This window comes from Artemia sp. Qi Xiang Cuo, chromosome 7 (genome assembly GCF_049724085.1).
Source record: "Artemia sp. Qi Xiang Cuo chromosome 7, ASM4972408v1, whole genome shotgun sequence".
Lineage (NCBI taxonomy): Eukaryota > Metazoa > Arthropoda > Branchiopoda > Anostraca > Artemiidae > Artemia > Artemia sp. Qi Xiang Cuo.
The window spans coordinates 26,748,802-26,776,445 of record NC_142800.1 but is presented as its reverse complement, the minus strand read 5'-3'; the positions used below and the strand labels follow the sequence as shown (position 1 = coordinate 26,776,445).

Genomic DNA, 27,644 nt, shown 5'->3' with positions numbered 1-27,644 from the left:
AAAGGAAATGTTTGTAACATAATTCGTTTTTAGTAAAGCGCCAATGACGCAGTAGGCTTTAGACTTCTACCGTTAGGAAATGGGGCATTATCCAGACTTTTGTTTGTAGTGAAGCTAGATTTGTCTTGAACAGTTTTGGAAAGAACAAATAAATTAAACTGAATATTTGATATAAAATGAGATTAATGCCTGAAAGCTCATGAGTTCAAAATTTAATTTTACTGTAATTTTATGTTTATTTTCAATGTTACAATAAGCACAAAAGAAAATATTTGAAATATAATTCGTTTTTAGTAAAGCGCCAATGACGCAGTAGGCTTTAGACACAAAGGTCTACAGTGAGAGAAATAGGCTAAACCCAAACTCTTGTTTGTATTGGTTTTTATTCGTTTCGAGTTGGATTTTCATATACAATTTAAGTTTCACTCGTTTTAAGATTTATTTATCCCATTATATTAGTACCTGTTGCATATTTTTCTGCTATGTTTGTTTATTTAATTTCTGTTCGTTATGAGTTTCATTTATTCTTTAATGGTAATTAATCAAAAAAACTTCTTGCACAAAATAAGTTTTTCAAAAAAAAGTAAAGTACTCAATTAAACCAAAAATGAACAAAAACAGAATCAAATAATCTACCAAGCATATACCTATCATAAATCAGTATCAATAAATAAATGAAACTAAAAAAAAACAGAAATATAATTTTTGTTAATTAAAATAAAATTAAAACTATAATAAAAATTATAATTGAAATAAAGCCAAAATATAATTTGTACTTTACTGTAAAAACTTCAATTGAATTTACTGAAAAAAATGTGCATTGTCAGATTAATATACATATGCTGATATTTATTCCTTAAAATCTTAATTAATTTTCGATTTCTTAAAGTTATAAAAGTGAAAGCATTTAAAAAATTTTTTTTGAAAACATTTGAAAGAAAATATTAAAATACGTCAAACTCAAAACGAGCAGAAATTAATCTGAGTAGTTTTCTAAACCCTTTGCTTTCTAAAAGCAAGAACATAATTTGTACTTTACTGAAAAACATTCAAATGGATTTACTGAAAAAAATGTGCATTGTCAGTTTAATATGCATATGCTGATATTTATTCCTTAAAATCTTAATTAATTTTTGATTTCTTAAAGTTATAAAAATGAAAACACTTAAGTGAATTTTTTCTAGAGAGCTAACTGCCATCAGTTTACTTTTGACTCTCAAAAAGGAAACTAGAATTTTCAATTTCTAGTCATTTGAGTCTCCTCCGAAGTTTACCACTTCCATAAAAACCTTATTTGTCCCCGGGCATAAGTTATAACCATTCCCCCAGGCTCTGGGGGAGGGGGTGGAGTATTTTGACCTCGGAGTTTTGTTATCTGATCGTTGGACTACTTTAAACAAAATGGCTATCTCAAAATTTGATTGAATCTGTTTGGGAAAAAGAGGGTGTGTGTGAAGGGGCGGGGGTAGATGTCCTCTGTTCACTTTTGACTCTTAAAAAGGTAAAATTTTCATTTCAAATCAAATGAGCCACCTCTGAAGTTTGTAGGAAACAAAACCTTACATAAAAACCTTATATGCCCCCGGTGCATAACTTACAACACTTTCCCCCGGCCTCTGGGGCATTGTGTCAACCCCGAAGTTTTTGCCACTTTTATCTTTAAACTATTTTGAACAAAATGGCTAAATTACTAAACTATGTTGAACAAAATCTCAAAATTTTGATCAGATACAATTGGGGAAAAAGGGCTCTGGGGGGACTAGTTGCTCTTCGATCACTTTCGAATCTTAAAAAGGGCACTATAACTTCCGATTTGCAATCGAATTATTTTAATTATTTTTAATGGTCGTTTATACGACCATTCCTTCCATAAGAAGTGCTACTGGGGGAAAAAAAATGCAACATTGGAGCCTTCTGGTCTTAGGGTTGGTGGGGGGAGGCTAGTTGCGATCGGATCACTTTTGACTCTTAAATAGGAACTAGAACTTTCACTTTCTTATCATTTGAGTCCCCACCAAAGTTTATGCGACCACTTCTTCCATAAGAACCTTATATGCCCAAGGGCATAAGTTACAACCCTTCCCCCAGATTTCAAGGGAGGAGGGCTATATTAACCCCGAAGTTTTGTCATCTGATCGTTGGACTATTTCAAACAAAATGGCTAACTAAAAATTTTGATCCGATGCATTTGGAAAAAGAGGGGGGGGGGCGGGATATGCCCGCCGGCCACCTCTGATGAGTTACCTCTGATGATGTTTATACGACCATCCCTTACATAAAACCTTATCTGCCCTCGGGGCACAATCTAAAAATTTTGATCGGATACATTTAGGAAAAAGGGCCAGGGGGGGGGGGGGGGGCTAGTTGCCATTTGACCACGTTTACCTCTAAAAAAGGGCACTAAAAATTCCGATTTACAATCGAATGAGCTTCCTTCAAAGCTTATGCAAACACCCCTTCCATAAAACCCTTATATGCCCCCGGGGCATATATTAGAACACTTACCCTCAGGTTTTGGGGGGATGTGTTATCCCTGGAGTTTTTGTTATATGATCTTTGGTCGATTTTGAACAAAATAGCTATACAAAAAATCCGATCGGACAAATTTGAGGGAAAGAGGGTTAAAGGGGGGGGGGGGGCTAGTTGCCACCGGATTACTTTTGACTCTTAGAAAGGAAATTAGACTTTCAATTTCTAACGATTTGAGTCCCCTCCGAAGTTTATGCGACAACTTCTCCCATAAAAACCTTTTATGCCCCCAGGGCATAAGTTACAACCCTTCCCTCGGGGTCTGGGAGGGGGTATATGTTGATCCCAAAGTTTTTTTTTTATCTGATCATTGGACTATTTCAAAGCAATCTCAAAATTTTGATAGTGTGCATTTGGGAGAATCAGGGTGTGTGTTTAGGGGGGGGGGGGGGTAGCGGCCCCCGTTCACTTTTGACTCTTAAAAAGGTGACTAGAACTTTCAATTTCCAGTCAAGTGAGCAACCTCTGAAGTTTATATGATCACCCCTCACATAAAAACCTTGTTTGCCCCCCGGGGTACAACTTAAACACTTGCCCCGGGGCTATGGGGGTTTATGTCAACCCTGGAGTTTTTATAATCTGATGTTTAAACTATTTTTAACAAACTGGCTGTCTTAACAATTTTATTGAATGGGTTTGGGGGAAAAAAGTCGTGGGGGTGGCATGTTGCCCCCCCCCCCATCTTTTTGACTCTTTAAAAATGAACTAAACTTTCAATTTCCAATCAAGTGATCTCTCCCTGAAGTTTATACGAGCATCACTTCCATAAGAACCATATATACCCCCCCCCCCAGGGCTGAACTTACAACGCCTGTCCTCGGACCCTGGGGGATTGGGTCAACCCCGGATTTTTTGTTATCTGATTTTTGAACTATTTTCAACACAATGGCTATCTCAAAATTTTATCAGATGCATTTGGGAAAAAAGGGCATGGGGGGGGGGCACTTGCCCTCGTATCACTTTTGACTTTGAAAAAGGGCACCAGAACTTCCGACTTCCAATCGAATGAGCCCCTCCAAAGTTTGTACGAAGTACTATAATAAAGAAGTTTTTAAAATGTTAGCAAAAATAGGTAGAGGTAGGTGAGGGAGGTAGTACTAGGTAGGGATAACCACAGGAAAAAGATTAAAGAAAACGGCTCCTAGCTACTATCAGTAGCCGAAAAGTTGTTTACCTACACGAATTGGCTAGTACAGGTACGTGGATACTACTACCCTTTAAACCCGAACATATCAACTTTCGATCACTTCAACGAGTTAGGTCTTAAAGATTACTAAGGAGATACAACGACCTTTCAAGTAGAATGACGTCTCTCCTACGGACAGGAAAAAACATACAATATCTAAGCACTTTTACTATATTAATTTTATACAAGCACAATTTGATTTTATATATTAATTAAAAAAAAAATCCTTGGAAGTAGAAAACGGGATAAATTAGAATTAAAAAAGGGTTAAAATACCTTTAAATACTGTTCCTGATTTCCGTCTGCAGATGCACTTTGATCAGCGTTGTCGACTCCGCTCGTTTTTCTTAGTACTTGTGTAGTTTTTCGTCCCAAATCAATGCGCCGTTCCATAGCTTTGAAGTCTATGTAATGCCTTTCACTTCCTTGGGTGAACCGGATTCCATCCTCACCCTCCTGATATGAGGCCTATAATTTAACGGAAAAATTTATTAGCAGTTGATAAACAAACGAATAGCTACATGGCTACATCATCTCTAGCTATTTAAACTCACTCGTAGCCCTGTAAACCAGGGTCGTATCCAGGAATTTTTTTCGGGAGGGGGGGGGTGCAAAAGGATTTTTCGGGGGTGGGGTACAAAAAACTTTGAAAAACACATAAAAAAATTGTTTACATTCATTTTTGTCACCTTTTTACGAGTCACACAAATATTTCAGGGGTGGGGTTCAAACCCCCTAATCCCCCCTGGATATAGCCTTGCTTTAAATTCTATGTAGCCAAAAGACGTTGAGTCATAATAGCCGCAGTCAAAGCAACAGCAAGCCACCTTGTGTTTTTATCCAGTGGTCATCATAAATAACAGGTAGTCCAGTTATTGGACCAGTTATTGGTTTTGCCTCGGCTATTGTGCGGACTTTTCACTTTTATTTCTTTTTAATAATATAATAATTAAAGGAAATTATCTTTTCAAAAATCTAAATCCACTGGATTTTACGAGAAATCTAACAAAAATATTAGTGATTGAAATTTTGATTCCCCAAACTTTGCATATAATTTGCATTACTCGTACAATCGAATATTTTAGCTCTGAGGCAAACAAGTGAAAAATATATTACCGACATTTTGAAAAATACAACATAATAAAAGTAAGTCAATTTAAAAAAGAACAAAAATTAAATTAAAAAAAAAGTCCTTCGAGGAAAGATAAAGAACGATATTCCGATCTTCAAATCAGAAACAAACAGAAATAGTCATATTAAGCCTAATGCAAACGGACAGAAACAACTGAAAACCTATATATGAATAAATGAATAAATATGAATAAATGCATGAATAAATGAAACCTAACACGAAGAGAAATTAATAATGACAATAAAGCCAAAACTAAAATGAGCAAACAAAAACAAATGCGAGTTGAACTGCTGTTATCTTAAACCTTCCTAAAGACTAGATTGTTTCCAATTTACTGAATACCTAACAGATTACATAAAAACTGTACAAAAACGTTCCCAATGTTTTAGCTTTCTAGAATTAATTGTCGCAAAGATTGTTTCTTTATATACAGATTACAGATTAGTAATATGATTTAAACAAAATGCTATTCTTAGTGTATATATGTTACGGTGAATGTGCGAAATCTAGTTAATGTCGACTGGTGAATATTCAAAATTCCCTTTTCTCTGCTTCGACTCAATTAGCTTTACGAGTCAGCTATTTCAGTCTTATGCAACTTATGAAGGTAAAACTGAAAGTTCGGTTAGATTATGTTAGTTTAGGTTAAGTTAAATTTGGTTCTAAATATCAGAAATGGGTTAAAAACCTAAAAGCTAACCTAAACCAGCCTAACCTCGTCTAACCAAACCTAATCTAACCTAACCTCCCATCATCAAACCTTTCATTAAATTTAAAAAATTGACTGCTAACGGTGACTAAATCCAAGGAGAAAAAAAAAGGTATTTTGGCCATTCACCGGCGAATGGCGACATCAACCAATTTGCGGACATTCACCGTAACATATATATATATATATATATATATATATATATATATATATATATATATATATATATATATATATATATATATATATATATATATATATATATATATATATATATATATATATATATATTTCAGAAAAACCGAGAATGACATTTCTATCTTGACAGAGATTTGAGGGGGCAGCAGCCCTACCTTGCAGTGAAATCATTCTAGAGTTTTGCTAGTCAAATTATTTGCTGTAAAATGATATCATAGTTTTTCAGTGCTCTTTCTTTAAGCTTGAATCAATAATGACTCACTGAAACTCGAAAATGATCAAATTAAAAACAAAATTTATTAATTCTAACTTTATAATTGCCTATGTCAATAGCTCTTATCCAATCACTAATCTTTAGCTCTGAAAAATGTGACGTCATACACTGGGTATCTGAAGCCATGCAAGTATTCTCATTATACAGTAACTAGGCTACATTTAAAATAGTAGGGATGTTTATACGTGATTTTGATAAGTTTACCCTTTTTTGTCTCAAGATGAGGGGAACAGAGTCGGGTAAAAATTTACAGTTTTTTCTATTGGAGGGAGGGGCGGGGGGTAAGGAGACTTAAGACTTAGTGTTGGGCGAAAAGTGGATAAGTATTCTCTCTCCAGTCCTCATAAAAGAATACACGTTACGATTTTTTTCTTTCTGTCGCCCAACAGACACTGCTGCTAGCATCCCCCTCAACACTTCACGCCACGCCATCCCCCTCACGCCAGGTACACTTTGCTGCTGCGCTGCCTATTCACAGAAAAGTTATTTTAGAACAGCAGAGAAAATCCATAGCCTCTTATAAACTGTCAGATGTCTCCCAAGAATGGCAGCTGAGAGCTCAATATCACCTCTCTCTTGCATTACTGCTGCTAGCAACTGCTGCTAGCATAATAGTATATTAGAACGAAAAAATACTGTCTCTTATGATAAATCATGGCTGTGTGAACCTAGAGTAAGTTAATATGATGCTAAAGTTAAATTTGATGCATTGCTTGAGCCGGTGCCAGGAGCTCTCTACGATAAGGGAAGGAATATTTGGAAAAAATGAGCTGATACTTCCAGGTGTCTTAAATAGTACGTCACCTCAGTTTATTTGTAAAATAGCAAGGTATCTGGAATTTTTGTTAATAAAACGAGAAAAGCTTAACTTATTTTTCAATTTATATCAAGTTTAAGAAATTGCATTACATTTCTCTTTTGCTACTAAAGTAAAATTAAATTAAAAAAGAAGAAGCAAATTAAGTGTAGGCTTCTAAGTGTGTGTTGTTAAAGCAACTTATTTTTAAGGGTATCTTTCATTTAAGTGTTTGTTGATGTTGGCTGATATAAGTTCATTATATTTGTTCTTTTTATGATTACCGCCGATGTAAGTTTAGTATATTTGTGCTGTTTTTTTTGTTCATGGCCGTATTTTTGGGCTTTAATACACTTATCTATCTATGAAATTAGTACCTCAAAAACATTCACTGAATCGAGCAGTGCACGCAAGAGAGCTTTAGCCCAAGTAACACCAGAATTAATATGTAAAACTTGTATTCGATAAATTAGCAGCATCTTCTAAAGGAGAGAACAAACGCAATGATTGTAATAATAAAATATCTAATTACTAATAATAAATAATATAAATAATAATAATAAATAATAATAATAGCCTAATAAATAATAAAATATCTAATGGACTAATTGGTGATGAAGCCTTTTTGGTTATCTAATAAATCGATTTTTTCAAAATATCGGCCGCTCTGTTCTTCTACACAGCTATTGCTACTACTAGCGACTCACTGCAGCAACAAACCGCTTGAGAACAACTTGTCCACACTCCTGCCCCCAAATCTATTCAAAGTTTCACTTTTTAACCCCTTCAATGAAATTGCAACTTCCTTTACGTCCTTACTTATCACTTCATCTATTAGAGGGATGACCTATTCTTACGTAGACCAGATCTAAAGCCCAACCCCGCGTTAAGATTGATTATGAATACAAAAATACGAAGAAAATACGGTTGTATAATTAAAATGTATACCATTCAATCAGGGAGGCCTAGTCTTGGTTCATAAAAAAATTGCTGGTCTCCACGAAAAGTTCATGAAAATAGCTATTAATAGGACTTTCTACTGTGAACTCCAAGTTTTCTTAACGAAATTATAGAACCTACGAATAAAAAACATATCTATAATTCAAATGTCCAACGTTTAATCAGGGAGGCCTCCTTACGAAGAAAATTACAAAAATACGTATTACAAAATACGAAGAAAATTACAAAAATACGAAGAAAATACGGTTGTATAATTAAAATGTGTTCAATCAGGGAGGCCTAGTCTTGGTTCATAAAAAAATTGCTGGTCTCCACGAAAAGTTCATGAAAATAACTATTAATAGGACTTTCTACTGTGAACTCCAATTTTTCTTAACAAAATTATAGAACCTACGAATAAAAAACATATCTATAATTCAAATGTCCAACGTTTAATCAGGGAGGCCTTCTTACGAAGAAAATTACAAAAATACGAAGAAAATACGGTTGTATAATTAAAATGTGTTCAATCAGGGAGGCCTAGTCTTGGTTCATAAAAAAATTGCTGGTCTCCACGAAAAGTTCATGAATATAACTATTAATAGGACTTTCTACTGTGAACTCCAATTTTTCTTAACAAAATTATAGAACCTACGAATAAAAAACATATCTATAATTCAAATGTCCAACGTTTAATCAGGGAGGCCTTCTTACGAAGAAAATTACAAAAATACGAAGAAAATACGGTTGTATAATTATAATGTATTCAATCAGGGAGGCCTAGTCTTGGTTCATAAAAAAATTGCTGGTCTCCACGAAAAGTTCATGAAAATAACTATTAATAGGACTTTCTACTGTGAACTCCAATTTTTCTTAACAAAATTATAGAACCTACGAATAAAAAACATATCTATAATTCAAATGTCCAACGTTTAATCAGGGAGGCCTTCTTACGAAGAAAATTACAAAAATAAGAAGAAAATACGGTTGTATAATTAAAATGTGTTCAATCAGGGAGGCCTAGTCTTGGTTCATAAAAAAATTGCTGGTCTCCACGAAAAGTTCATGAAAATAACTACTAATAGGACTTTCTACTGTGAACTCCAATTTTTCTTAACAAAATTATAGAACCTACGAATAAAAAACATATCTATAATTCAAATGTCCAACGTTTAATCAGGGAGGCCTTCTTACGAAGAAAATTACAAAAATACGAAGAAAATACGGTTGTATAATTAAAATGTGTTCAATCAGGGAGGCCTAGTCTTGGTTCATAAAAAAATTGCTGGTCTCCACGAAAAGTTCATGAAAATAACTATTAATAGGACTTTCTACAGTGAACTCCAATTTTTCTTAACAAAATTATAGAACCTACGAATAAAAAACATATCTATAATTCAAATGTCCAACGTTTAATCAGGGAGGCCTTCTTACGAAGAAAATTACAAAAATACGAAGAAAATACGGTTGTATAATTAAAATGTGTTCAATCAGGGAGGCCTAGTCTTGGTTCATAGAAAAATTGCTGGTCTCCACGAAAAGTTCATGAAAATAACTATTAATAGGACTTTCTACTGTGAACTCCAATTTTTCTTAACAAAATTATAGAACCTACGAATAAAAAACATATCTATAATTCAAATGTCCAACGTTTAATCAGGGAGGCCTTCTTACGAAGAAAATTACAAAAATACGAAGAAAATACGGTTGTATAATTAATATGTGTTCAATCAGGGAGGCCTAGTCTTGGTTCATAAAAAAATTGCTGGTCTCCACGAAAAGTTCATGAAAATAACTATTAATAGGACTTTCTACTGTGAACTCCAATTTTTCTTAACAAAATTATAGAACCTACGAATAAAAAACATATCTATAATTCAAATGTCCAACGTTTAATCAGGGAGGCCTTCTTACGAAGAAAATTACAAAAATACGAAGAAAATACGGTTGTATAATTAAAATGTGTTCAATCAGGGAGGCCTAGTCTTGGTTCATAAAAAAATTGCTGGTCTCCACGAAAAGTTCATGAAAATAACTATTAATAGGACTTTCTACTGTGAACTCCAATTTTTCTTAACAAAATTATAGAACCTACGAATAAAAAACATATCTATAATTCAAATGTCCAACGTTTAATCAGGGAGGCCTTCTTACGAAGAAAATTACAAAAATACTAATAAAATACGGTTGTATAATTAAAATGTGTACAATCAGGGAGGCCTAGTCTTGGTTCATAAAAAAATTGCTGGTCTCCACGAAAAGTTCATGAAAATAACTATTAATAGGACTTTCTACTGTGAACTCCAATTTTTCTTAACAAAATTATAGAACCTACGAATAAAAAACATATCTATAATTCAAATGTCCAGCGTTTAATCAGGGAGGCCTTCTTACGAAGAAAATTACAAAAATACGAAGAAAATACGGTTGTATAATTAAAATGTGTTCAATCAGGGAGGCCTAGTCTTGGTTCATAAAAAAATTGCTGGTCTCCACGAAAAGTTCATGAAAATAACTATTAATAGGACTTTCTACTGTGAACTCCAATTTTTCTTAACAAAATTATAGAACCTACGAATAAAAAACATATCTATAATTCAAATGTCCAGCGTTTAATCAGGGAGGCCTTCTTACGAAGAAAATTACAAAAATACGAAGAAAATACGGTTGTATAATTAAAATGTGTTCAATCAGGGAGGCCTAGTCTTGGTTCATAAAAAAATTGCTGGTCTCCACGAAAAGTTCATGAAAATAACTATTAATAGGACTTTCTAATGTGAACTCCAATTTTTCTTAACAAAATTATAGAACCTACGAATAAAAAACATATCTATAATTCAAATGTCCAACGTTTAATCAGGGAGGCCTTCTTACGAAGAAAATTACAAAAATACGAAGAAAATACGGTTGTATAATTAAAATGTGTTCAATCAGGGAGGCCTAGTCTTGGTTCATAAAAAAATTGCTGGTCTCCACGAAAAGTTCATGAAAATAACTATTAATAGGACTTTCTACTGTGAACTCCAATTTTTCTTAACAAAATTATAGAACCTACGAATAAAAAACATATCTATAATTCAAATGTCCAACGTTTAATCAGGGAGGCCTTCTTACGAAGAAAATTACAAAAATACGAAGAAAATACGGTTGTATAATTAAAATGTGTTCAATCAGGGAGGCCTAGTCTTGGTTCATAAAAAAATTGCTGGTCTCCACGAAAAGTTCATGAAAATAACTATTAATAGGACTTTCTACTGTGAACTCCAATTTTTCTTAACAAAATTATAGAACCTACGAATAAAAAACATATCTATAATTCAAATGTCCAACGTTTAATCAGGGAGGCCTTCTTACGAAGAAAATTACAAAAATACGAAGAAAATACGGTTGTATAATTAAAATGTGTTCAATCAGGGAGGCCTAGTCTTGGTTCATAGAAAAATTGCTGGTCTCCACGAAAAGTTCATGAAAATAACTATTAATAGGACTTTCTACTGTGAACTCCAATTTTTCTTAACAAAATTATAGAACCTACGAATAAAAAACATATCTATAATTCAAATGTCCAGCGTTTAATCAGGGAGGCCTTCTTACGAAGAAAATTACAAAAATACGAAGAAAATACGGTTGTATAATTAAAATGTGTTCAATCAGGGAGGCCTAGTCTTGGTTCATAAAAAAATTGCTGGTCTCCACGAAAAGTTCATGAAAATAACTATTAATAGGACTTTCTACTGTGAACTCCAATTTTTCTTAACAAAATTATAGAACCTACGAATAAAAAACATATCTATAATTCAAATGTCCAACGTTTAATCAGGGAGGCCTTCTTACGAAGAAAATTACAAAAATACGAAGAAAATACGGTTGTATAATTAAAATGTGTTCAATCAGGGAGGCCTAGTCTTGGTTCATAGAAAAATTGCTGGTCTCCACGAAAAGTTCATGAAAATAACTATTAATAGGACTTTCTACTGTGAACTCCAATTTTTCTTAACAAAATTATAGAACCTACGAATAAAAAACATATCTATAATTCAAATGTCCAACGTTTAATCAGGGAGGCCTTCTTACGAAGAAAATTACAAAAATACGAAGAAAATACGGTTGTATAATTAAAATGTGTTCAATCAGGGAGGCCTAGTCTTGGTTCATAAAAAAATTGCTGGTCTCCACGAAAAGTTCATGAAAATAACTATTAATAGGACTTTCTACTGTGAACTCCAATTTTTCTTAAAAAAATTATAGAACCTACGAATAAAAAACATATCTATAATTCAAATGTCCAACGTTTAATCAGGGAGGCCTTCTTACGAAGAAAATTACAAAAATACGAAGAAAATACGGTTGTATAATTAAAATGTGTTCAATCAGGGAGGCCTAGTCTTGGTTCATAAAAAAAATTGCTGGTCTCCACGAAAAGTTCATGAAAATAACTATTAATAGGACTTTCTACTGTGAACTCCAATTTTTCTTAACAAAATTATAGAACCTACGAATAAAAAACATATCTATAATTCAAATGTCCAACGTTTAATCAGGAGGCCTTCTTACGAAGAAAATTACAAAAATACGAAGAAAATACGGTTGTATAATTAAAATGTGTTCAATCAGGGAGGCCTAGTCTTGGTTCATAAAAAAATTGCTGGTCTCCACGAAAAGTTCATGAAAATAACTATTAATAGGACTTTCTACTGTGAACTCCAATTTTCTTAACAAAATTATAGAACCTACGAATAAAAAACATATCTATAATTCAAATGTCCAACGTTTAATCAGGGAGGCCTTCTTACGAAGAAAATTACAAAAATACGAAGAAAATACGGTTGTATAATTAAAATGTGTTCAATCAGGGAGGCCTAGTCTTGGTTCATAGAAAAATTGCTGGTCTCCACGAAAAGTTCATGAAAATAACTATTAATAGGACTTTCTACTGTGAACTCCAATTTTTCTTAACAAAATTATCGAACCTACGAATAAAAAACATATCTATAATTCAAATGTCCAACGTTTAATCAGGGAGGCCTTCTTACGCAGAAAATTACAAAAATACGAAGAAAATACGGTTGTATAATTAAAATGTGTTCAATCAGGGAGGCCTAGTCTTGGTTCATAAAAAAATTGCTGGTCTCCACGAAAAGTTCATGAAAATAACTATTAATAGGACTTTCTACTGTGAACTCCAATTTTTCTTAACAAAATTATAGAACCTACGAATAAAAAACATATCTATAATTCAAATATCCAACGTTTAATCAGGGAGGCATCCTTAAAGTGACAATGCGTTAAAAATATAGTCCACAAGTCAGGCAAAATAATTTTCCCTTTTCTTTCTGGATTACTAACGAATAATAATACTAATTATTACTAGTAATTAAAAAAATTACAATTAGTAGCGATTTAATTTGATTCAAATGTGATACCTCAATAACCCTCGAGTCTGGTAGCTTATAAGGTTTCCATTGTCCCTTTTCGTCTTTCCAGCACCAGTGAACAGATTGGGACGACGACAATTGCCCTACAAGCAGCGAGTTAACTGAGAATATGTTGTCTCTCGGCAGTTTCGGTAGGAGCTCAGACACTAATGAAACAATATCAAACAGTTCTGCTGAACTTCTGGACATCAAGGATAGCTACAAGACGTAAAAACATGATTTCAGATTGAAAAATCAACATTGTCATTTCCGTAAATTAAATAGGGGGTGGGGTATTAAAAATAGAAATTACGCGTGAATTGTGGAAAGAAAACGGCCGTATCTAAGGGGTTGCCCCCCCCCTCCAGAAAAATGTTCGTCCGACTCGCAAAAACGTAATACCAAGGCATAAAAATCCTAATTTTTTAGTTTTATAATAACTAAACTAAATACTAATTTTTTAAATAGTTGGAGTGAGGGCAAAAATCTTTGAAGACAAATTTCTTTGGATAATGAAGTTTAAAAATCAATGAAAAAGAAGTGAACTTTTAAATTGTTTATTACTACAAATTCACACATTAACCTGATTTATATCCGTTAATGGTAACACAGGTGTACTAGCCTTCATTTTTTTTTTTTTTTTTTTTTTTGCCTCAGTTCTTGACAACTATAATTTATAAAGATAGGGTTTATTATTATCTATGGTATGCTAAACTGAGGGTTTTTTGTTTTTTTTTGCAAAACCGAGTTACTAACCTTAATATCCTTTAATTAATCAAAAAGCGTAATTTTACCAAGAGAAAACTACATATCAACAAGTTCAGTAAACCGAGGAAAAGTATTCTACTCTTTCTTCCCCACCATTAAATATTCTACCTTCTTCTAACTAATTCCTGGATTTCTAAAAGACATTTTTGATCTAACTGAGATTAAAACCACCTGTTTTTTTTTTCTACAATTGCAAACATTAGCTTTTTGAAGTTGTCCCGCTTGCAACCGCTGTGAAAATTGATAACCTATAATGAATTAATTGGGAAAATGAGAATAAAAAACAAAAAAGTTAATTTTTTCAAAAAACCAAAGAGGTAAGTTTCCGATCTGTGTATCGATTTATCAAAGCTTTACAACCAGCATTGTATTACAACCACGATATGAAACAGAACGTATGAATTTGCAGACATATTATTTAACCGCACAACGCTTGATATGATTTTAATAATAAGAGTGAATAAATAACCATTACAACAACATATAATAGGTCGAAATAAATAAATAATAGTAAAAAATGAATAGTGAGCAATAGCAATAATATGAAAAACAACAAATTTTACAATGTGCAGGCATTAAAAAACAATAAATTAGCAGGCATTGAGACATCTGATTTATATCGCAAAAAGCACTTGAAAACATCAAAAGTAGAAGGTGCCAGGGATTGAATTCTTCTTATAACTGCAACTATTCAAAATGACGCATAAAAAGTGTAGTGAAAATAGACTTAGCCGAGCTCACACTAAGCGATATACTAAAATAAAACACAGAAATATACTGCCAAAAAAATCGATGTACATAAGAAGAAACGAACCGAATATTGGGAAACAATGCCATCTTTGTCAACTCCTAATCAATTTTCTCGAAAGCGGTTGTGCAGTCTGTAGTCCAGCATCCACGAAAACTTAGTAGCATATGTAGGGGGGATCCTCCCCACTATAAAGGGTTTGTCTGCGCCAGTTAATGGGCCTCAGCGGCCCTTTAAATGTATGAATTAATGACACGGTTGTACAAATGAATTTAAAACTAAATAATTCAAGATCAAATGTGGCTATTTCTTTCGTATTATTAATTTTTAGCCCCCCCCCCCTTTCAATAGCTCTACCTTTAGTCTTCTAATTTAATTCATAAAATTTTTGCCATCCTTTGCCGGGTCCATTCACGAACCACGTCTAAAAGTCTTTTGAATATAAGTTCCCACGAATGATTTTAAAGGCAGAGACTAACTTGCACGTAGTAATTATTTATTATTTAAGTACCTCACTAGATTTTATATTAAAATTTGTCTATTTTTCGTAGGGGGAAGGGTCGTTTTTCCTAGTGTCAGGGGGTGATTTATCCTCTCCCATGCCCCTTCCCTAGCATGCAAGCAAGTTTACAGGGCTATACAAACAATTAGAGAGGTAAAGGGAAAAAAAAGAACAGATTGGGACGACGACAATTTCCCTACAAGCAGCGAGTTAACTGAGAATATGTTGTCTCTCGGCAGTTTCGGTAGGAGCTCAGACACTAATGAAACAATGTCAAACAGTTCTGCTGAACTTCTGGACATCAAGGATAGCTACAAGACGTAAAAACATGATTTCAGATTGAAAAATCAACATTGTCATTTCCGTAATTTAAATTGGGGGTGGGGTATTAAAAATATAAATTAAGCGTTAATTGTGGAAAGAAAACGGCCGTATCTAAGGGGTTGCCCCCCCCCCTCCAGAAAAATGTTCGTCCGACTCGCAAAAACGTAATACCAAGGCATAAAATCCATAATCCATAGGCATAAGCTCTACCTTTAGTCTTCTAATTTAATTCATAAAATTTTTGCCATCCTTTGCCGGGTCTATTCACGAACCACGTCTAAAAGTCTTTTGAATATAAGTTCCCACGAATGATTTTAAAGGCAGAGACTAACTTGCACGTAGTAATTATTTATTATTTAAGTACCTCACTAGATTTTATATTAAAATTTGTCTATTTTTCGTAGGGGGAAGGGTCGTTTTTCCTAGTGTCAGGGGGTGATTTATCCTATCCCATGCCCCTTCCCTAGCATGCAAGCATGTTTACAGGGCTATACAAACAATTAGAGAGGTAAAGGGAAAAAAAAGAACAGATTGGGACGACGACAATTGCCCTACAAGCAGCGAGTTAACTGAGAATATTCTATTTTTTAACTGAGAATTGTCTATTTTTCGTAGGGGGAAGGGTCGTTTTTCCTAGTGTCAGGGGGTGATTTATCCTCTCCCATGCCCCATCCCTAGCATGCAAGTATGTTTACAGGGCTATACAAACAATTAGAGAGGTAAAGGGAAAAAAAAGAATAAAAGAAGAAACCATAGATTACCTCCTTGTTTGAAGTTGAGGCTATTGAGTGAGCTGCTTCTGGACTTCCACGCAATAAATATAACAGAGTATCAGCAAAATTATTCCTTAGAACTGTCAGGGCAATATCCTGGCACTGTGAGCAAATCACAGAGTAAATTCGAATGATTAAAACAAACGTCGATGAACTAAACATTGGCGGAGACGACATCAACTATATGAAAAAAAAGGACTCAAAAATCTAACAGGTAATACCCATAAACATAATTTAGCACGTTTGAAGCTTTTTAAGAAAGGGACAAAAAGAGATTCAATGTTCCCAAAAATCTTTCAGACGGGAAGAAGGGGTAGGGGAAAGGAGGTTCCCTAAATCTGGCGAGATGGTCATCTCCCTATTGGCATGTGACCAATTCTATTTTAAGAATTCAATCTTTTTGCGTTATTTAGGCCCCTAAGTTAGCTTACGGCCTCCTCCTTTTGAAATCAGCTCTATACTAAATGTCTTAACTTGACTTATTTTTAATTTAATAAAAAACAGACAAATAATAACACAACTCCAGGAATTGATTAATGAAAAGATATTGTAAGCAATTTAAAGATATTACAAAAAAAAAGAAAAAGAAAAAAAAAACGGAGCAGAGGATATATCTTAGTGATACAAATGGTTCCCGCGGTTAGAGGGAATATCTCATTCGATTAATAGAAAAACTATAGCAAGTAGTTTAAACCTAAGCTAAACTATTTTAACAGCGGTAAAGATAAAACGAGCCCTATTTTGGGCAGTGGTGTATATAGGGTTCCATGTTCATGTGACTGTTTCTATGTTGGAAGAACCCATCAGCAATTGGGGGAGAGATTGTTGAAACACAGGTCCTCAATCGACAAAGCTATGCCAAAGGCCTGAGACTTTTGATTCCGCCTTGGCTCAGCATGTGTATGACAACCCGCACCATTTCGTTTTATTCGATAACACCTCAATTATTGCCCCTGTTAAAGGTCTCATCCAAGTTTTCAGGGAGGCAGTTGAGATAAAAAAGTACATTCACCGAAAATTTGTTCTCAATAGAGCCATGGGAGAAACCTATTTAAGCCCCATTTATAATGAACTAATTAATTCTGATCGTTTTTACTTAAATATAAATAAAAAAAAATCACATTTTGCAACCTAACCTAATCTGTGATGATGTTTTACCTGGAAAGCGTTTAGCTTTTAAAAATGCTCTGTATAAATTAAAAAATACATTCTTAGACCACACTGGCTATACATGACAAATGAAACTCAGAGAGGAGAGAAAGTAACAAAAATGAAAAATAAAATAAAAAAGGGTGAAAAAACGAGGATTTTGTCAGCCAGCGAACCATGAAGACATGAACCATGAACCATGAGTGTCTGTTCTGCCTTTGTTTAGTAAACTTCGAAAGGTTAGATTTTCGTTTTTTTTTTTTTTTTTTTTTTTGTTTATCACTGAGGACGACTTGGTGGAGGTCCATGTCGAAATATTTTCTTATATTTTGTAATATTAATGGTTCGCTGGCTGAAAAAATACACGTTTTTTCACCCTTTTTTATTTTATTTTTCATTTTTGTTACTTTCTCTCCTCTCTGAGTTTCGTTTGTCAAATTAAAAAATTGAATTCCCATTCAGTACTGTGTCTTTTCATCCAGTTACGATTTCTCCGTTACATAGAAAGGGACTTCAAATTATTGTTATTCACTGTTTTAAGGTTTGAAATTGTTTGTATACCATCCAAGGATTTTTATTAGTATTTCTTCCAGTATTACCTTGCACTAATGATGGTCAAGAGGGGGTACTGGTTAAAATATCTGTGTGCCAACCCACATTTTTCACTGGTTTGTCTAATTCTCGTTTTTCTCTTTTTTTACTACTGTTTCGTTTTATCATGTTTAGCCAGTGTGGTCTCAGAAATTATTTACTAAGCTAACCCAATACGGTTTGCCATGGAATTCTTCTTGACGCCATTAATAAATGACGCCATTAAGATATCCAGGAATCTGGGCATCCTACGTATGCTGAAGAATAGCCTCTCTTCGCGAGAAGGCAAGACTAGTTGCTAAGGTTTCAAATCCATCTGCTGTTGAACTCCTCTTAGATATCCCTTTTCAAGTCCTTGCATGTGCTTCTTTTATATGGCTGCACTGGGCACTTACAAATTAATCTGAGTAGGGTTCTAAACCCTATCCTTTCTAAAAGCCAGAATATAATTTGTACTTTACTGAAAAAATTCAAATGAATTTACTGAAAAAAATCTGCATTGTCAGTTTAATTATATATATATATATATATATATATATATATATATATATATATATATATATATATATATATATATATATATATATATATATATATATATATATATATATATATATATATATGTATATATATATATATATATATTGATATTCCGGCTTAATATTTTTGCGTCCGACAGTTCGTCATATTACTCACGTTGTCCTTACAACACAAGTCCCTACCACGCCTTGCGTTTGGTCTGATTCGCTTCCAGTTGTAGCACGGGCTTCCATTGCTTTGGCACCTTCAAATGTCGGGCGGTTGATTTTTAGTGGTTAACTTTAATCTGTAAGTGGTTACACATGTATTTTCTTTATTTATTGCTATTATATCACATGTTTTTTTGCCAAGTCTATGGAGTCCCGCATCGTCTGATAAAAGTTGTAGGCTGTGACATATTTGAATAAACTCTCTCTCCCTTTTTTCATAAGTAAATATTTTAAAAAGTCAGTGTTTGAATGTTTAATATATATATATATATATATATATATATATATAAAAAGTTGCTCACAGCAAAACTGATAAGATACTTCCGCTCTTCAGCAACCCCAAACATGAAGGAAGTTCAAAGCAAATCAAAATCAAGTCAAATCCCCTTTATTTCAAAAACAAAACCGATAGCACGCTGAAATAGTTTTTTGTTTTTTATTCGTCACAATAGTAAAATATAAATAGAAAAAAAGAACAAACAAAGTAAAGTATAGGTCTATAAAATCGAATCGATGTTAGAATTTACATAGGTTAAACTCATACTTCAGAATTACAAAATTTTACAAACACATGAATGAAATCTTGTTCCTACCTTGCCAGTCTCGAAATGATTGGTTGATTGACCATTGGGAGCAAGTACTACTACTAACAACTCACCTGCTGCCGCTTAAAAAAACCTATAATTTTGAGGTAACCACATTTGCTGGGAGAGAGCGATGGACCAGGCTTGGGAGAGGGAGGTTGGGAATTGGTCAAAAGAAAAACTGGCCTGTTTAACCCTCATCTATTTCCATTTTGCAGTTCATTGCATGAAGTTTTTTTTTCTTAATTCTGGAAACTTTGTTTTTGTACTCTTTATTTTACTAAATTCCTTAATATTTTTTAATATGTTTTACTGATCCTTTTACGTATGACATATTTCAGTTTTAATCAGTTTTTAAGGTTCGTTTGTTTTTCTTTGTCGTTTCAGTTTGGTTTTGTATTTCTGGCTTTTTTTTTCTTTACTTGACCTAAGAAGCGAGTTCAGCTCTATTAGAGCTATTGATGCACCTCTTGAAACAAATATTATTTTATCTTACATAAAGTTCCCATCATAAGTCAATGTGTATAAATTCTATAAAAAAAAAAAAAAAAAAACTTTTCACTGAAGTACAAAAAATTATTTACAAGATATTGACCGCTATATTTTACACCGCTACAAAATAGTGGAAATGTGTATATATATATATATATATATATATATATATATATATATATATATATATATATATATATATATATATATATATATATATATATATATGTATATATATATATATATATATATATATATATATATCTATATATATATATATATATATATATATATATATATATATATATATATATATATATATATATATATATATATATATATATATATATATATATATATATATATATATATATATATATATATATATATATATATATATATATATATATATAAAGCAATTTACCGAGGTCCAGAATTTGACTAGTCAGGGATCCTAAAAATATTCTAGTGTAGGATAGTGTGTAAATTTACTTACAAGCTGTTGTAGATTAGTCAACAGAGACTTGCCAGCTATCTCCCGCAACTGTTCTCTGTTACTTTGAAATGCTTCTGCAATCCGACACAAGGCTAGACATATATTGTCAACACATTTCTGATCCTGAAAAAAAAAAAAAATAGTACCAATTAGGTAAAAAGGAACTAAACGCACACTAGTAAGACAAAATACATTTTGTCAATGCATGTTTTGGTAAAAAAAAAAAAAAAAAAACAACAGAAGAGTAAAGTTGAAAAAAAAAACTCGTTCATCCTTTCCATCTTTGATCCACTTCTGAGAATAGGAGCTAGACCCGCAGTTAATTATTTCAAACTAGCTAGCTCGTCAGGTTTGTTGCAATCTCAAAAGAAAGGAAATTCAAGGAGAAATTCCCATTGAAACTTCCCCTGCGAAAAACTCTCCCCTCCCCATGGAAAATTTCCCATCCCCCGTGTATTAACAACGATCGTATTTTTAAATTTAAAAGTAACCGCAGACAATCCTTCCCAAAACAAAATTCTTCCGCGGAAAATTTATCCCGGAAAATCTTCCGCAGGTATAAAATAACGATCTTGTTTTTCATTTAAAAGTATCTGAAAAGTTAGGGTAGGATAATTAACTTACCCGTCAGACGTTGTTGGATAATTAATATCCAGAAAATGTGAATAAAAGCAACTTTCGAGAATTTGTGTTCAGGGTCTCTAGTTTCAATCAGCATGAAAATTATTCGAAAATTTAAAAGGCCTTGCTGGGTGAGGGGGGGGGGGATTTATACCTAAAAACCTTCGCAAGAGTAGGTACATTCAATATCTTCTTAAAGTTTCTTGGCGATTAGATGAACAATCTTGTCAAACATACAGGACACACAGGCATACATCAAGAGACATTCGATATTATACGAGTAAAGAGAAAAGAAAAATTGTAAGATCACGTGCTCAACTGAGATTCAGTTGATGAATTTATATTTTAATAACAAAACATGAACAAAAACTTTTCATGGAAAATTTTGGAAGTCGGATGATAGAACAATAATATAAAATGATTTGATGTAATATTACGTTAATATAAACCACTGGCAGTCTAGTAGCAATGCGCAGTTGAACAGGCAAGCCTCTCATTACCATTGTACTAAGGAAGAAGAGTGGGGCATATTTATGACATGTACTCCATATGAAAGAAGGCCGCCTTCCTCGGACAGTCTACCTTCGGAAACTAGACAACAAAAGAGACAAGGTCGTCCGAAGAACACTTTGCGGCGAACTTTCGACCGAGATCTGAGGACCACTGAGACCTCATTAGTACATGAATGGGAAGATATCGCTGCAGCACCGCTTCGGGACGAGTAGAGGCTCCGTCGACGCTCTATGCGCCACCAATGGCTCCGGAGGAAGTAAGGTTCAAGGTAAGGTCGTCAATGTTTCAATATTTTTTGAAACATTATCAGTGTATTGATACATTCACTGTTAATATCATCACATATTGACAATGTACAAATTAACCTTCTGGCTGATCCATATTGCACTGAAAAGATTCCACCGTCCAGTAAAAGCCTAGACAAATACTGTCAACACATTTATGGGCCTAAAAACAAAATAGTAAAGTAGGACAAAACACAAGCTGTCAATATATTTGATGGCACTGACATGAGTCAAGTGCATGTTCTTTCCTAGAAACTGAGGATAAAGCTGAAATATAAACCCAAACTAAAACGCATCACACGGACGTCCAGCTCCAATGGGAATACGTGTGGGCAGTAGCGAATATGAGGGATGACTGGAGCCTCTTTCTGGATTCTCTGTGTACGTCTGGAGACAAAGGAGGAATTAAGGTCTTAGGTAAGGTAAGGTTCTAAACTGATATTCAACTGATGAATTTATCGGCTCCCAAAAATTTATCGACAGAAAAAAAATTAACGGAGAACCGTGCACTAATAAAATTTAACTGAATGTAACACAATGTCAATGTAAGCCATTAGCGCCCCACTGGTAGTTTTCAGAATTATTTAGCCCATGTTGTCATATATTACAATATTGCAAATGCATCGACAGATTATCGAATAATTACTAACATTTTAAATTTAGCGTTTTGGTAAATGACCACAGATTTTGATCAAATTGAAAAATAAAGTAGTACAATGCCATTATTGACTAAAGTTTTCAGTTGACTGTGTTTGACTGAATTCAGCTTACTGGATATCTGCACCGCCGGTAGGGACAGTAAAGTCGAATGGCGTATTCTTTACCTTTAATAAAGATAGTTTTTTTTATTTTTCTATTTCTAGTGGCTTCTAGGGAAATGACTTAACGAGGAGTTTGGACTGAAATGCGTACAGTCCGACTTTCACTGTCAAATTTTTCGTCCATATCGACAGCTTAGCAACTAAATACCTTGGAATTGTTTTTTCTGCTGTTTTGTGCAACTACTAACATTATTTTTGTTGCACGGAAAGAAAAAGACATAAACTTAATTTTTTATATATGTTTATATTTTTTTGAACATACCTCCAATGATAGATAATCTGCCAAAATCGGGAAACACTCTCTGAGCATATTAAAATCGTCCGGGTTTAAATGCTGGCAACACTGAGCAACAATGGAAAGAGCAGCTCGCTTTGATTCATTTGATAGATATTCTAGGTGTGTTAAACATGCAGCAACGCCATTCTGGAATGAATATTCACAATCGAAGTTATTTTTAAAATTAAAAAAAAGAAACACTGCAAAATTCTATAATACGAAAAAAAAACAAACAGAAAATACCCCTCTATCTCAGATCAGAATAGCCATTTTAAGACATACCAGCGGTTCACGGATGAACAAAGTAAATATGCAGTGTATCAAGCAGGTGGTTTGCGACCAGGCTTTGCCAAGCAATTTCTCCCCTGGAGGAATCCATTTGACTCTTGGGGGAAGGAAGGGGGGTCAACTATAGAAGAGGTCATAATGAAGCAACTATACAATCAAAAAGCATATAAATTTATGTATATTTTCACATTTCCGGAGAAGGAGGGTTTAAACAGGGTATCTCACTTCCTCCTGGTGGCATTGTTTGATTATTATAGTAATCATGAAATAATGCGTTCTTTTTTGGCAATCAAATGACTAATATCATACCCCGGGTCATATCCAGGGAGAGGGATGCCGGGTCTGACCCCCCCCCCCTCCCAAGAGAATATTCCTCTAATTCTTAAATTGGTCGTAAAGATGCAGATAAAAAGAATATATTAAACAAAAATCTATGAAAAAGAACATTTCTCTGACTCGTAAATTGGTCTTACAAAAGCAGTTATCCTCCCCCTTCAAACAAAAATCCTTCTAGAAGTCTCTCTCAAATAAAAATACAATCAGTAGCCCCTCCCCTCTAAAGAAAACATGGATATTGGGAATCTTGTCTTTGTTGTCTGGGCCCACGGCCCTGATCTTACTTACCTTCCGAAAGTCTCTTTTTTCTTAAATTAGACATTTCGTACTCAGGTCCAAATTTCACGGAATAAATACTGAAATTGCCAAAAATTAGCCAAAACGCCAATCAATTAGTTTAGAACAACACAACACTTCTTTCTCTACAAGTAAGGGCACTAAAACTGAGAATATATCACTTTATCAAGGATAATAAGAGTAAAACCAGTGAGTGGAGAAGAAAATGCATACGGAAGACAAATAAGACAAGAAAGAGTGAATTAAGAGAGAAAATAAAGGAGAGAGAGATAGAAAGGGAGGGAGGGAGGGAGAGAGAATGGAGAAGAGAGAGAGAGAGAGAGAGAGAGAGAGAGAGAGAGAGAGAGAGAGAGAGAGAGAGAGAGAGAGAGAGAGAGAGAGAGAGAGAGAGAGAGAGAGAGAGAGAGATTGAATTATTATGGTTGTATTTGTAGGGAGAGGGAGAGAAGAGTTAGAAATGTTAGAACTGTTTATATGCTTACCAGGTTGAGAATAGCTCTTGCATGTCTTCTTGACAACATTTCAAGGACAACTAAGGCATGTTCAGCAACATCCAAGCAGAGAATAGACTCCAGCCTCTGAAGGAGCACAGGGATTGCTTCAGCAATAAGTGTTACTGATCTTGGAAGGGCATCCATCAAACTTTTCAACACACGACAAGCAGCAATCATCTAAAAACCACAAGATATACTTCAACTTTAGCAAACATATAGACTTAACAAAGATGAAAAACGTTTGCTGGTACCAGGTAAGATGAGGAAGCCAGTGTTGAAAAAGAAGAGAAGGGGGCAAGGTTGTACCCAGGGTCAAGGGAGACTAACAGGGGTTGAACCAACTGCCCATAAAAAATTGTTTAAAATTACATAACAGTTTAATAATTTTCAGGTAATCAATGGGTAATAAAGATCCAACATTACTTTTAATATACTTTAACATCCTCTCCCGATCAAAGTCCCAGGTAGAACCCTTAGGAGGAGGGGGGGTGCTCCCCAGAAAAGTTGTACATACTTAGAAATAGTTTTTTTTTCAGGGGGGGGGGAGTGTTACAAGCAAACAAATCATAGACAGTCAAAATTTCAGGGAGGCATGTGGAAAAACCCCTCCCCCAAACGTTCATGCCTGCTTGTACAAATTATTTTTCGGGTGTTTAAATATAGTCCACAATTTTTGTGTTTTAAATTGCGTTCAAATCAATATTTGTAACCTTCCCAACCCCCCCCCCCCCATCTGAACCAAAATACAGGAAACTGCACAGCTACAAAATGATATTCAAGCAATCTTTCACATACGAATTATCTGAATTTGACTTTAAATTGTTAACTTTGCAATTGGGACTTTTTGTCCAAGAAGCTAAAAATAAGCTAAAGCTAAAGAGAAGGCAAACTGATCTTAAACTGGATTAAATAAAAAAAAACTAGGTTTCACACGTGAAAGTAAGGAGTAATATTAAAACTTAAAACGAACAGAAATTATTCTGTATATGAGGGGGGGGGGGGCTGCCCTTTACTCATACCTCGCTGTTTAAGCTAAAGTTCTTAAGTTCTTTAAAGATTTCTCATTCAAATTCAACGGGGTTTGTGTATCAGGGGTCATTCTTAATGCATTAAAACAAAAAGAGAAACTTTAGCTTAAAGCCCAAGGAATGAGGCCCCCCGGAATAATTTCTGTGTGCTTTAAATTTTAATGTTGCTCCTTACTTTCAGTTTAAAAAATTTCGTCGAAATTTCCTTCCAGAAGCTTTTCTCTCACAGAAAATTTCTCCATGGAAGAATCCCTCCCCCGAAAAATTTCCGTATATTTCCCATTACAAGTACTATATTTAAACAATGGACATAACTTATAGCCCTTTCCCCATGGGCTGTGGGGGCCATGTCATCCCCAAAGGTATAATTATTGGACCTTTCAACTATGCTAAATCAAACGCCTATCTCATAATTTTAATCAGGTGTCTTTGGAGAAAAGGGGGCGTGGGAGAGGGACTAGTTGCCCTCCAATCTTTCTGATCACTTAAATTAGGCACTAGAACTTTTTATTTCCGTTCCAATGAGTCCTCTCTTGATCTTCTAGGATCACTGGTTCGATACGATCACCCCCGGAAAAAACAACAACAAACCAACAAGAAAAAAAAACAACAAACAAATAAACACGCATCCGTGATCTTTATTTCTAAAAAAAAAAAAAAAAAAAAAAAAAAAAAAAAAAAAAATCTACACTTTTGTACTCCAATGCAATGTTTTCGGAGCCCTCCTGTGTTCTAATACAATATGTTGTATATTCCCTAGCTCCAGTGCAATGTGTTCTGACCCCTCCTATGTTCTAAGGAAATGTGTCCGTATATCGCTTATGCTCCAATGCAATATCTTCCTATGCCCCTACCACTACTTCAACTTTAAAAAAAAGTGGTAAGGAGAAATATCAAGAAAAGAACTTGTTCTGAAATGATATAATAAAGGCTTTTGAAAAATATTGCGTCGTATTGGGGCTCAAACTCTAGATAGTTCAGCACCCTAAGACGAAGTGCACCATCTGAGTTTCATCAATCTAAGAAATAATAAAATCGAAAAAGCCTTACATTATATGAAAATTAAATGATAGCTATTTTGTTTAGCATAGTTGAATGGTCCAGTACATCTCTAGGAATATTGGGTATTTTAACCCCCAGTGCTATACAATTTGCCCATTATGCTGTAAAACTAAATCTTGCTTTAAAACTAATTCAAAAGGCAATGCGTGTATGCTCGCTGCAAACAAGACATATCACAATATTCCAAGAGCGATTGGGGATATTAAGTTGAAACTTTCAGGGCTAATACTATTACTACTTCTTTCTTACAATTTAACCAAATCAAAAGAGTGTAAGTGTATCCAGGTTGTTAAAGAGCATATATAAAATTTTTTGGAAATGATTTTAAGTTTTTTTTTTCAGGTGAGCTTGAGGAGGTATAAAACTAAATTAAATAATACTGCTTGGGTCCACTTTCCAGGGCAGCACAATCGCAATTTTGAAAATACTCAGAAAAAAAAAATATAAAAAGGACACTTCTACTGTTGTATTTAGGACATTTTAAAACATTCGAGAGAAATACTATTTTTTTAAAGACCTCTGCGTCGTCTATTGTCATGTTTGTGTCTTTGTAGAGCCTAAAAGATCAAGGTACAAATCTACGTCAGACTTGTGTGATTGAGAGAGATTTCAACAGGACAACTCGATCACCCACCCCAATCCATGACACATGCTGTGCCAAATAGCAGCTTCAAAACAAATGACATGATTTTTGTGTTGGAGGCCAATTTAATAGAAAGTTCTATTTAATTGTTGGTTAAGTTCTATTAAATTATTAATTAAATTATTAAATCTATTTAAGTGTTGGAGGCCAATTTAATAGAAAGTTCTGAAATTTGATACCATTTGATATCAAATTTTAACCAAAAGGAGTTATATATGAATAATCTCTGCTTGACTTTTCCACGTATCAAATATATTTCTCTAGGCTTTAATTCTTTGTTCACCATGGAGACCATAGACGAAGAAAGCAAATGAAATCTAGTAAACTCCTCTAGAACCCTCGTTGTACCCTTTGTCTTCTATGTTAATATATTAAACAGGTTGAGTTGAGCCAAAAAAAAGAAACAAAAAGGGTTCTCCAAAAAAAAGTGGAAAAAATTTATAGATTGCCATTGATGGCGGAGGGGGGGGGGCAAAAATGTTGTTCCCCCTTCAACATGGTTCAAAACACAAAAGTAGCATTTTTATAACGAGATTTTTTTAAATCAACTGCTGTGGGTTTGTACGAGGTTCAAAAAAATGGTTATTATGATATAAAGAATTCAAAATCATATTTAGTCTATAAAAC

At 33.9% G+C, this 27,644-nt stretch overlaps 1 protein-coding gene across 4 annotated transcripts in view; it reads right to left on the bottom strand.

Moving 5' to 3' along the window:
- The window catches only part of ctrip (E3 ubiquitin-protein ligase ctrip), a 155,084-nt gene that overhangs the window by 76,613 nt on the left and 50,827 nt on the right, over positions 1 to 27,644 (bottom strand). For all 4 annotated transcript variants that reach the window (XM_089092141.1, XM_089092143.1, XM_089092142.1 and 1 more), the window contains 6 exons: positions 24,273 to 24,461; positions 22,855 to 23,016; positions 20,354 to 20,476; positions 16,281 to 16,472; positions 13,187 to 13,396; positions 3,992 to 4,183 (listed from right to left, as the gene is read on the bottom strand). In XM_089092141.1, coding sequence (XP_088948267.1) covers positions 3,992 to 4,183; positions 13,187 to 13,396; positions 16,281 to 16,472; positions 20,354 to 20,476; positions 22,855 to 23,016; positions 24,273 to 24,461 — 1,068 coding nt within the window. The remainder of the gene's footprint in view (positions 1 to 3,991; positions 4,184 to 13,186; positions 13,397 to 16,280; positions 16,473 to 20,353; positions 20,477 to 22,854; positions 23,017 to 24,272; positions 24,462 to 27,644) is intronic.